General features: G+C 38.9%; 1 protein-coding gene across 3 annotated transcripts in view; it reads right to left on the reverse strand.

The window, feature by feature from the left end:
• Positions 1–12,479, reverse strand: part of GCLC (glutamate-cysteine ligase catalytic subunit) — a 54,674-nt gene that overhangs the window by 2,530 nt on the left and 39,665 nt on the right. For 2 of the 3 annotated variants that reach the window (XM_004386815.2, XM_004386814.2), the window contains 9 exons: positions 8,410–8,484; positions 7,851–7,967; positions 6,771–6,909; positions 6,205–6,317; positions 5,630–5,722; positions 5,212–5,316; positions 742–823; positions 561–664; positions 366–486 (listed from right to left, as the gene is read on the reverse strand). In XM_004386815.2, the coding sequence (XP_004386872.1) occupies positions 366–486; positions 561–664; positions 742–823; positions 5,212–5,316; positions 5,630–5,722; positions 6,205–6,317; positions 6,771–6,909; positions 7,851–7,967; positions 8,410–8,484 (949 nt within the window). The remainder of the gene's footprint in view (positions 1–365; positions 487–560; positions 665–741; positions 824–5,211; positions 5,317–5,629; positions 5,723–6,204; positions 6,318–6,770; positions 6,910–7,850; positions 7,968–8,409; positions 8,485–12,479) is intronic. The other variant, XM_023741110.1, reaches the window with a different exon arrangement.

The following is a 12,479-nucleotide window of genomic DNA, read 5'->3' on the forward strand; positions in this document are numbered from 1 at the left end:
TGCAGCTTACTTAACCTACAAAATTACTTAACCCTATTTAAAAAAGCCCAAGATGATACACAATGAACACAGGTGAACATAAATGACAGGCTATCCAGATGTTAGATTTCATTGTCTAAGATTCCGTCAATTATAAGATGCACCACTATTTTATAAGCCAGTAAGAAAAAACAAAAAAAGCCCTGCTAATTAAACTGTGACTATCAAAGATTGTAAGGTGTATCCAATTGCACAGAAACGTTAAAATGTGAAAAAACATGCATTAATAAAATACAGTATACTTGAAAAGACTAAGAAACTGAGTATCGTGAGATTGAGATTCCACCTACAACATGAGATTTAAAAAAAAAAAAAGGATACCATACCAGATGCTCTCTTCTTAATGAGCTTTAGGTAGTTTAGAATACTACATCTGGTGTCCACATCCACTTCCATATTTTCAAGGTAAGAGTTCAGAATTGGGATCAGCCCAGGAAACACACCTTCCTACAAGAAGTGGGACACATTATTAACTTCCTGCCAGTTGGCGTGAACCGGAGATAAGCTGGACAGGCTCCTACCTTCCCGTTGATGATGGTGTCTATGCTCATTAAAGTGTACTCCTCGGGGGCAAGCTCAGCGCTGTTCTGGGCCTTGCCATACCCGTCCACCATAGCATTGCCACCTGCCGCAGGAGAAGGGAGAGAAGCCTTAGCGGCTTGTAGCATAAACTGACCCCAGAAATCCAAGAGAATGTAATACCTTTGCAAATGTCTTTCCTGAAATAAAACATTCCCTGCAGGACAGCATCTCGTTTCTGTGCCACTTTCATGTTTTCATCCACCTAAGGGAGAAAAATAATCACAGCTATGTCAACACATTCTTGACCAAACACAGAAGTTGTAGTGCCTTTCTCCTGCAGACCGGATTCCTTTAAGGATTCTACTTTCCCCTCCAATGCTTTCTGGTTGGAAGGACGACTTAGCTTTTATGTGGGGTCTGTGTCACTCAACCATGGACCAGTATATACTTTTAATAAACTCTGGAGGAATTCTAAGAGAAGCTTACTTTAACAAACAACAAAAGCTTACATTTGTATAGAGTATCTGCATTTCAAAGCACTCTGGTGACTGAACCTTGCAATGAGTCCATGGTATTCAGAGGGAAGGTGGTGTCCCTTTACACAGCATGGTGACTCACCAAAGATCCAGTGGTAATAAGCCACACAGCAGGGCCAGAACCCAGTTCTCCTGACTTCTAGATCAGTGCTCTTCTCACCATGCCACTGGGGTTTCACTGCCTCACTTTGGTGAGGAAAGGGGAAGAGTCAACAGGCTGCTAGACAGGAATAAGGTTCATGGATGGGTGTGGCAGGGCCCTTGGTCCTCCAAGGACAGAGGGTCACCAAGCTGGCATTTGCCTGCATGGTGGCTCTGGCCACGTCGACTGGGGAAAAGCCCTCATTCATGAGCCTGACCAACTGAGAAATTTGTCCTCTTTTGTCAATTCTTCATTTTTCCAATGAACTTTTAAGATCCTCACAGTAGAGCTTTTAAACTTTTTTTTTTTTGGTAGTAATCCCCTACTTTCTATAATAAAATCTTAGGTGGAACCTCAAGATATAAAACATACATGTTTGAGATTCAGGTTGAAGTGAGATGTGTAATACAAAGTCTTTGATACTTAGCCTTCGCCCATTCTCATTAATTGTTGTCATTGTTTATTTTTTTAAAGATACTTATAAATAATCTAGATACTTTTAGGAGTATACTCAAATAATAGTCTAAAATTCCACCATGGCTGTGAACACCTTTGTTTTCATTTCTAATAGCATTTGTTTTTCTTAGCTATGCCAAAATTTCTTTTATAAACTCCTTTTAGAAAGTGCATTTTATTATTGCTCTTTAGATTCTCAAAGAGCATATTTTACTATTTAGGTTCACTTATTTTCAATCTTTGTTTTTTAATAAAAACATTTAAAGCTATGATTTTTCCTTAAAGAATAGCTTTGCCAAAATCCCACTGCCTTTTGCTTTTCCTATACAGTCTGTAATTGTAGTTTTTAACTTACTCTTTAATGTAAAACCTATTTGGTAAAAAATTTTTAATTCCCAAGTGTTATATTTCTCTTAAACACCTTTCTGTTGCATTTTGGTGGGAAGGTGACCTGTTATGATGTCTACTTTTAAGAACTGAAGATTTTCCTTAATTTTTGTCAATCTTCCTTTTGTGAAAAGACATGCTGTGGCATGAGATTTGATATACACAGTCCATGCTCTTTATTCATGGTAATTATGTTCCATAAAGTCCCTGTGAATGCTTCCCGTGGACAATGAATTAGCAAATACCAAACCAGCCATGTTTGACCTCAGCTGGAACGTGTGTATCAGGGAAGCTCAAATTTTTCAAATGTTTCACTGCTCTGTACAGGTACATGTCCACAAATTGATCAGGAAAATGCAGCAGGTACTAATTTGGAGGTTGCAAATGCGTTTTACCAAGTAGGCAAACATCTGTAAATAATGGGGCTTGACCAGAGCTACACAAGCAAGCTTATTAACCATGTCATTTAATTTCCCTATGCCCTTTCTTATTCTTTGCTTATATGACCTGTCAGTTGCTGAATAAGGTGGCAGGTACTCTAAGTGATTTACCTCTATTAATCCCACATGGCCTCAAAACAACTCACTTATCTCCATCCTACACAAAGAAACTAAGACACTGAAAAGATAAGGAACTCACCCTTAGGTTAAAAAGCTATTAGCACTACAACTGACTTATGAATTTAGGTCTCACACTAAAGCCATATCTTAACCACCATACTACACTGCCTTTAAACATTTCTTATGCATCTAAAAAGTTTTTGCCATGCTTTTCTGGTACTAAAAGAACAACGGCGCTAACACCTTGAAAGAATATATGAAATTTCTTTCTCCTCCCCATTTAACATTTCTACCTCACATTTTATTTTGTCTGATATTTGTCATTCTTGTATCTTTTTTTTTTTTTTTTAAAGATCATTATATAGCTCTTTATTTTGAACACTGGTCCTTGTTTTAGCATGTCTTGTGTAAACAACATATACTATAATGTTGCCATTTTATACAATCTGTTTTTACTCTTTAATAGGAGAGTTTAGTCTATTCAAACCTGTCTCATCTTATTTTCACCATTTTACGTTCTGTGGATTATATGTTTTGCCAATTGCCCCACACCCTCGCTCCTTTCATCACAGAAAAGTTTTCTTGGTTCCTTTTCCCACTCTTCTTAGCCAGCAGTTTAGAATCAATCCCATTTCTATTCTATTGGTAATTTCCCTATCTTTCTCTAAAGAGCAATTCTCCATGCTTCAGTTTTTTCATAATTTCCATTTCTTTGCCATCCTGCTTTCCATTCTGGAAGAATCTCGGTTTGGTTTCTTAAATCACTAACTTTGATCTTAAACACCTGCTCTACTGCTGAGTGTTTAAAAAAAAAAAAACCACTTGCTGTCGAATTGACATGTGTGTCAGAGTAGGACTATGCTTCACAGGGTTTTCAATGGCTGATTTTTTGGAAGCAGATCACCATGTGAGTATATTGTTTTAGAAGTGCAGCTACCATGTCCTTCATTTCTAAGAACTCCTATTCTACAAATGCTCTTTGGTACATAAAAAACCAAAAACCAAACCCGTTGCCATCAAGTCGATTCCGACTCATAGTGACTCTATAAGACAGAGTAGAGCTGCCCCACAGGGTTGCAGCTGGCAGCTTCGAAGTGCTGACCTTTTGGTTAGCAGACAAGCTCCTAACCACTGCACCACACCAGGGTACATAGTCAAAACCAAACCCACTGCTGGCGAGTCGACTCCGACTCATAGCGGACCCTACAGGACAGAGTATAACTGCCCCATAGGGCTTCCAAGGAGCGGCTGGTGGATTTGAACTGTCAACCTTTCGGTTAGCAGCCTGAGCTCTTAACCACTGTGCCACCAGGGCTCCACACCAGGGTACACAGTGCTTCTTTATTTTATAGATGTGATCTTTCTCTAGAATTTCTTAAAGGGTACTAGTTAGAATTTCTTTAAGAATTCTTTCTGGTTTCTTGAATTGTGTTTCTGAGGATCATCTACTCTGCAGGCCCAGATGAGTCCTTCTCTTTGAGGTTGTTATTCTCATAATCTGTTGACTTTCAGACATCTAATCATACTTATGAACAAAGGCTTAGACTGGTAGCTTACATGGACTCTCCCTTACGTGGGTTTGATCTCCCAGCAGGTATTCCCATAAGGGCACATAAGCCCACAGAATTCTACAGGTAAGCTTTGCCCTGGGTGTGATGAGCAGTCAGGCAGGAATAGGCTGATAGGTGGACTTCCTTCAGGTGGTGGGTGCGGCAGGTACAGGATGGCAAATTGCCTCATAGAGGGAGCAGGGACCAAGGTATCCTGGGGGAGGTGCTGGGCTAAGCATGTTTATTCTTCCTCCCATGTTTGCTGTCACAGGGCTGCAGGGCGGCTTTACTTTCTCTAACATTCACCCTCTGGGCAGACCCCTGACTTTGTCTAGCAGTTTTTCTCAAATACTTTCTGTGCCAAGAGGACCACTGGCCCAGGAACCAAAAGCCCCCACTGACTCAGCCTACTGCCCTGGGGCCCACAGCTTTGCCTCCTCAACCTGGAGTTTTTCCAAGGTTGCTGGGAAAATGGCCCCAGAAAGTTCCTTTTTTGGTCTTTGTTGGGCTGGGGGTTGATGAACTCCAATTTGTTTTTCTGATAGTCCAGTATCATTTATATTATCTGGAAACAACTCAAATTTCCATTGAGGAGAGCTTTCCCTGCATCCTAGCAGTTACAACCCTGCCTCCCCCAATTTTAATACTGTAATCACAACAGGATTTTTGGGTAGGTGAAATCAATTTGTGGGACTCACTCTAGTCATCACCTTTAACAGAAAGCCTCTAGAAATACGCAGTTTTTCAAATTCAAGCCTAAATCTCTTTTGAATGGGCTGACTAAATAAAGATCTACCATTAGCACTGCCCTGGCCCCCCAAGTCTCCACCAATGTAGTATCAAATTCTACAGCATAAGCTTAGATATGAAGGAAAAAAGAATAGGGTGGAGGAAGAAGAAGTATTTTATTCTCTAAAGAGTGAACAATTTTAAATGAAGTCATATTTGGAATAAATATTATATATAAATGAGCAAATACAGATATTTATATCCCCCATTATAATGAAACACATTCTTACCTTTGAGAGTGGAATGAGAAAATCCAACTTGTATGAAAGGATCACTCTGGTAAGGAGTACCACAAACACCACATATGCAGAGTTCTCAAAGTCTGTTAACTGAACCTAGACAGGCAAAAGCCCAGAGAAGTTATGGACCAACCACCCATGATGTGCTCTTCCCTGACCCAGAGCCCTCAGCTCATGTCATTCCCAGGCCATCTCTGAGTCATTCCCACTCTGAGTCTGGAAGTTCTTTGCCCTCAATCTCTTCTCAGAAGTCAATCCTACATAGCTTCCAGACTTGCTTTTAACATACATTGACTTGCTTTTCACTGCCTCACAATAAATTTAAGAGCCTTCTGATGAGAGTATCAGAAGGATGATAAGTAGAGGAAGGGTTCTTCTGGGTCAGCTCCTGCCGGGGCCTGTGTCTTACCTCCATGGGCCGAAATTCTACTCTCCATCCGATATCTGAGTTTGGAGGAGGGGGCTTAAATCTCATCGTCTGCCAATTTGTGGACTGAATATTCTGTAATAAAAAAGCAGAGAATAAAATCAATTTTCCACACCTCAGGAAATATTAAGATGGTCTGGTATTTAATTAGGAAAGACTGTTCACTGTTCATATCAAATACTCTTTAATTTAAAAACACAAAAAGATACAATTTAAGATTTTCCTGAAGCCTGACTTGCTAGGAAAACAAGACAGCAAGTTTTTAACAAAAGTCAGGTGATACATCTGCAACACTGAAATAACTGATAATGTTATTTTGTTCAGCACGTTTGATTTTTTCACCACTATGCAAACAAGAGAAAGTACTAAACAAAAACATTTAGAATCTGAGAGAGAACCTGTAAGAATCATAAAACAAGGGTACTGGAAAGCAATTTTAAATTTTTCTTCGTCATTTACTACACTGGGTAATGAAAGCCATCTGAGATTTCTACTGCCATGAATTCATCATGTCTCTAGGTTTACAAAGTGAAATGCATTTAAGACAGAGGAGATACCTCAAAATGATCAGACTCATTGGCATCATCAAGATGTATTTTCTCCTCAAACAGAGTCAGTGGGTCTCTAATAAAGAGATGAGCAACATGCTGGGCCAGGAGACGGTCAATGCCTGCAAAGACAGATTACATGAGACTCACTTCAAAGCATGAGATGCCACTGTTTAAGAGGCCCAGTAAGAAGACAGGACAGCTCAGGACGGTTGAAGAAGGCGTATCTAGACACTTAGGAAACAGCTGGTTTGTTCAGTATTTTCACCTTGCCCAGGATTTTATCCTATGGACACTGGGAAATGTTACAATTTTATTCACTACTTACACAATGCCTGCTGGGGCACTGGTGTGGACCTAGATACAGACCTCCAAAGTAAGTTCCTTTTGCTAAAAGTCAAGAAAATCTCACAAGCATCTGGAACTTGAAACTTTAGGAACAAGCAGCCTCATTAGAAAAGTTAGAGACTTCACACTAAAAACAGAAACCAGACCAAGAGTCAGCAAAAAAGTTTAAAAGCTTTGAAGAACTAAAGGCATACAACCAAATCTAGAAAGAAGGGTTGGACACTCACCTTCCTGCAAAAGTTGTTCGTAGATTTCTTTATCTATTGTCAAGTTGATATCATTGTATTTCTCACCACACTCAGATAAGTAACTGTCTATTGAATCATAACGGGATTTACTGATCCTATAGTTATTGTTCTTAAGTGGCTAGAATTGGGAAAAAAAAAAAGAAAAAGAATAAATCCCATATAAAGTGATCTGGAAATAAACTAATGCCCCAAATAATTATATTAACATGCTATAAACTTTTATATATAATAATTATGGAAAAATGTCCAACCTTAACATAAGATACTGATTATGCTACGAAAATAAACGGCAAAGTTGAAAGCAAAAATAAACCTATAATGTAAAACAAAGTCTCAGAATGATTTATCTTTTAAAGTTTATTTCTATTTAGAAAGCACATTTGGCAGCTTATGAACAATTACATAAAGACCAGCACAATAGTACAGCCCTGGCTGGCAACAAATAATGTGGGGGCTCCTTTAAAAACACCTATGCCCAGGTCCCATTCATGGAGATACTAGATGGTGCCTGAGGATCTGTTTTTAAAGATCTCCACAGGTGTTTCAGACACACCTTGGGTGGAGAGATGTAAAATACTTCAACATGCAAGCAATGAGAGGTACTAACCAACCCTTATCAGGTAGAACCTACTCCTATATATGGGTAAAAGGATCTTTGACAATAGATTACATTTTCTGTAGCAAAAAGCATCATATACAAAATGCTCAAGTAATGCCAAAAAAGCCTCCTGGTAAAAACAGCCATCAGCACTGACTTCCAAAATATAGAAAAATGGCACTACTAATTACAGAAGAAGCTAAAACAAGTACAGATTTCAACAAGTGGTAAGAAATAACGCCCCACCCCAACCAAATCACATTTCCCACGAATTCACACCAAAACAAACGCTATGAAGCTAAAGACCAGAAACAAAAACAGGTTTATAACTTGTGAGCTTCTTCCCATCTGACTAACCCACTTGATAAAACTTTAAAGGAGACTTCAAAATTGCAAGTAGTTACAATAACCCCATTTTACCTGCTGGATTTAAAAAGGCTAGTAAGGAGAAATCATCCCACCTCCAGTCCTCTCTCCTCCCGAGTTCTATCATCTACAGATGCAGAAATCACTCCCCAGCGACAATCAATGTCTGACACATAGCCTCGGTAAAATGGAGACGCAGCACTCAAAGCCATCTAAAAACAAACAAAAGTCAGCGCCTGCAGGTTCAAAGTGTGACTTCCATGCAGTTATCCTTCTGGTCAAAAAAAGATCAGAGTTTATGCAACCCATACAGAGTTGTAACATTACATCTTCTACCGGAGCCTACACTACACGAGAAACTACCCAAATGCTTAGATTTGATTTACCCAGATCATCTTCTATAATGTGAGGACATGAAGGATGAGATAGGGAAAAGAGCCAAATTCAAACTAGACATTTAACAAATGTTTTACTAGTAATGGTAAACTTTCACAGCGAGAACTCTTACTTCATTAGCTCTGAATCTGCATACTATTTGCTGGTTCATTTTCGATGAAGTCTTCACCAAACTTAAAACAGCATATCACAAATTTTCTGCACGTGTGGTGTTTATTTTATACTAAGTATCTGAAATAAGATGTAACTTTTACTTACAACAATTGGACAGATTGTAGCCAACTGATCATACAGGTATCTGGCTTCAGATATGCTGCAGGCTTGGAATGTCACCTGTTTAAGAATTATTTAAGTTATTAACAACCACCACCACCACAACAACAGTCATGAGCATCCTTCCTACGCAGTGAGGTCTGAGAAGGAAGATGGCGGAACAGCAGGGAAAGACGTGTGGTGACTTTCTTAACAGTGACATTTAATACAAGAGCCTTATTTAAAAACTGTCTTGGCTGAACCTAGCTAGAAAATGGTATTTAATCATATTCCAATATATACAGACGACTAACACAAACAACCATTTCCATCTAAGTTAAACAAGATTAAGAAGTCAGGAAGGGAAAACAAGACACACAACAAACGGTGAAGTTCAGCAAGGTATTTCCTCTTCTACTGGCTTACTTCCTTGTACAGCTTCCCACTTTTAATTCAGTTAGCTGAAGGGCTATACAGATTTTGGTACAAAAGGGATCAGAGAAAGCTAATGGTGGGTTTCAGGAAGTTCACCTGTGGCAGTATAGGGACTAGCTTGGAAGGGAGCGACACTGAACGATGGAAAAAGTTGAGGCGGGCTGGTGGGAAGAGGCATCCAGAGTCAAAGCAGCAAACTTAGGTGACCAGTAGGTTATGGACAGTGAGGGGATGACTCAGGTTTTGGCTGGGATGTTCTAGAACATATAGGAAGAAGAGGTTTGAGAAAAAGAGGTGCCATGACATGTTGGGCTTATGAAACCAGGGAATAAACGAAAAAGTCCTGTGAGAGATTGGGTTTCCAGTCCTGGAGAACTGGTGCCCAGAAAAAAAAAATCAGAGCTGAAGAAATACTTGGGGAGCAGATGGTATCCTGAAGATGAGGAGATTTCCCAGGAAGCATACGCAAGAGGGGCAACTACAACACTTTAAGAGTTAGACAGAGAAAAAGATCACCTAGGTGATCAGCACAAATCCTCTAAAACAATCACCTAAAAGAAAGCAAAAAGAAAGGCCTGACCTCTGGGGAGTGAGAAAGGAGCAAGAGCATAAATTGTGTTTGTGTTAGCATGTCTGTAATATAAACTTTAAAGTGGGAACAGTTTTAATGTCTTCTTTTATTGGTACTCAATCATGATAGTTTGAATTTAGTTGTCTGTGCAAGAAAAAATTTAAGTGTTTTTAAGACTTGAAATAATATGAGTTGAATATGGTCTCAACTTTGCTTTTTAACAGCAGACAACTCCTACTGAAGACTTACAAGTTTACCTGCTGAATTATAATTGCACTTCATGTCAATGTTGTGACTAAATATTAAAAAAAATTAGAAAGTTTAATATTCTGATCTTTCTATAATTTCCATTTTAATGCTTAAGTCAGCATGAGATTTTAATTAAAATGTAATGACACTTAAGTAGCCGTTAGAAATGAATTCAACATGGAGCTGAGCTGTGGCACAGACATCAAGGGAAAAGAGCCTCTAAGGTTAAAATACATAAAGATTGAGAGGGATTGGCAATTTGGTGATAACTAAAGGAAAGAGGTGGGGACTCAAAAATTAGTCTGTGGATGGTTAAGGATTAAACAGCAAGCAAGGAAACAGAGATGTTGTTGTTGTTAGGTGCTGTTGAGTTGGTTTCCGACTCATAGCGACCCTATGCACAACAGAACAAAACACTGCCTGGTCCTACACCATCCTCACAATTGTTGCTATGTTTGAGCCCACTGTTGCAGCCACTGTGTCAACCCATCTCATTGAGGATCTTCGTCTTTTTCTGCTGACCCTCTATTGTACCAAGCATGATGTCCTTCTCCAGGGATTGGTCCTTCCTGACAACATGTCCAAAGTATGTGAGAAGTAGTTTTGTCATCCTTGCTTCTAAGGAGCATTCTGGCTGTACTTCTTCCAAGACAGATTTTTGTTCGTTCTTTTGGCAGTCAATGGTATATTCAACATTCTTCACCAACATCATAAACCAAATGCATCAATTCTTCTTTGGTCTTCCTTATTCCTTGTCCAGCTTTCGAATGCATACGAAGTGACTGAAAATACTTCCGCTTGGGTCAGGCATGCCTTAGTCCTCAAGGTGACATCTTTGATTTTTAACACTTTAAAGAGGTCTTTTGCAGCAGATTTGCCCAATACAATATGTCATTTGATTTCCTCGACAACTTCAATCTTTTCTTTGTTTATCATGATGTCACTTATTGGTCCAGTTGTGAGGATTTCTGTTCTGTTTTATGTTGAGGTGTAATCTGTACTGAAGGCTGTGGTCTTTGATCTTCATCAGTAAGTGCTTCAAGTCCTCTTCACTTTCAGCAAACAAGGTTGTATCATCTTCATATCACAGGTTGTTAATGAGTCTTCCTCCAATTCTGATGTCACGTTCTTTTTCATATAGTCCAGCTTCTTGGATTATCTGCTCAGCATACAGATTGAGTAAATATGGTGAAAGGATACAATCCTGATGCACACCTTTCCTGATTTTAAACCATGCAGTATCCCCTTGTTTTGTTCAAGCAACTGCCTCTTGGTCCATGTACAGGTTCCACATGAACACAATTAAGTGTTCTGGAATTCCCATTCTTTGCAACGTTATCCATAATTTGTTATGATCCACACAGCTGAATGCCTTTGCACAGACAATAAAACAGGTAAACATCTTTCTGGAATTTTCTGCTTTCAGCCAAGATCCACTGGACATCAGCAATGATATTCCTGGTTCCATGTCCTCTTATGAATCCAGCTTCATATAAGTATATAGAGATTACCAAATCAGATAGGACATCACTATAGATAATGGCCTTGGGGAGGAAAAAAAAAAGTTCCTACACCTTAAAAAGGTATGAACACATAAACAATTTTGGCTTCTGGTATCCTTTTAGAGCATCATATAAGACGAGAAGCAGTGTCACCAGGAAACTGATGAGAGGTTAAAAAAAAATCTTGAAAAATAGATGTGAGAAACCTAAACCTAAATTAAAATTTTCCTAGAACCCAGTTTTAAAGCCACATGATTTTCTTGGGGAGCAATAAATCGTATCATAACATGTTACAAACTTGCTGCTTATTAAATGATTCCTGAAAAGCCCCAAAAGAGTCAAGAATATGAATGTGGTTAGCTTTTTACTTTGTACTCTTAAGTCTTCTATTAACAATACAAATTACTTTAAAACTATTTTTTTCTGCTTTACTGATAAGCAGTTTCTAGGGGCCCATTTAAAAGACAAAGCTGGGATTTCTGCGGTGACTTGTAGAATTCATCTCATTTTCCAGTATCTGTACTAACTATACTGTAGAATACTGAAACTGGAGTGCTGGACACACCCTTGAGAAAAGGCAAACTTAACTCTAAGGCATGACGAAGTTTAACTTGCATGGAAAATTCTATCTACAGACAATAAAAATGTTTATACCCACCATCAGGACACATTTGTTTATATAAATACAGTATTTCAAGGGAAAGAATATTCTACTGGAACTCTATTAGAGCAGCAGTTTAATATTAAACCAAAAAAAGGCAATCGGTTCTCAAACAGCGCTGATACTATTTTAGAGCTATGCACTGTTTAAGTCCTAGAGCTTCATGGTTCTCTTTAGAATATCTGTAATTAAGACAGGAAAGCAGACATACAGTTAAAAGTCAAAAGGTCTCTTTTTTTTATCAAGTGTGACCATCTGGAAGGAAACTCACTGGCTTATGTTCGTTTGGAAGACACGTATTTGATATTACCTAAGTCATGAAAAGCAGGAAAAAAATTATCCATGGCCATGTTATTTAAACATATTTAGTGTGGAAAAACCTGACTCTGGCACTGACTTTTGGTTACATAGTTTTAAAAATAAACAGACCCAAGACATATGCGCAAGATGGTGTGTGTACATGCTGTAGCTGTTCGAGGATGGGAGTGCTGGGGTTCTTGGCCTTTGTGTTGACAGCGATCAGGCCAGAGGCCCAGAGGGGCCTTACCTGGTGCATCAGGCTCTTACTGCTCCAGGCCTCTAAAGACACTGTTTCTAATCAGCCTTGGTAATTAAAACTGAACAAAAGTCTCCTTGGGCAATAACAAGTAGCTTTTTT

This window comes from Trichechus manatus, unplaced genomic scaffold (genome assembly GCF_000243295.1).
Source record: "Trichechus manatus latirostris isolate Lorelei unplaced genomic scaffold, TriManLat1.0 scaffold00172, whole genome shotgun sequence".
Classification (NCBI taxonomy): Eukaryota; Metazoa; Chordata; class Mammalia; order Sirenia; family Trichechidae; genus Trichechus; species Trichechus manatus.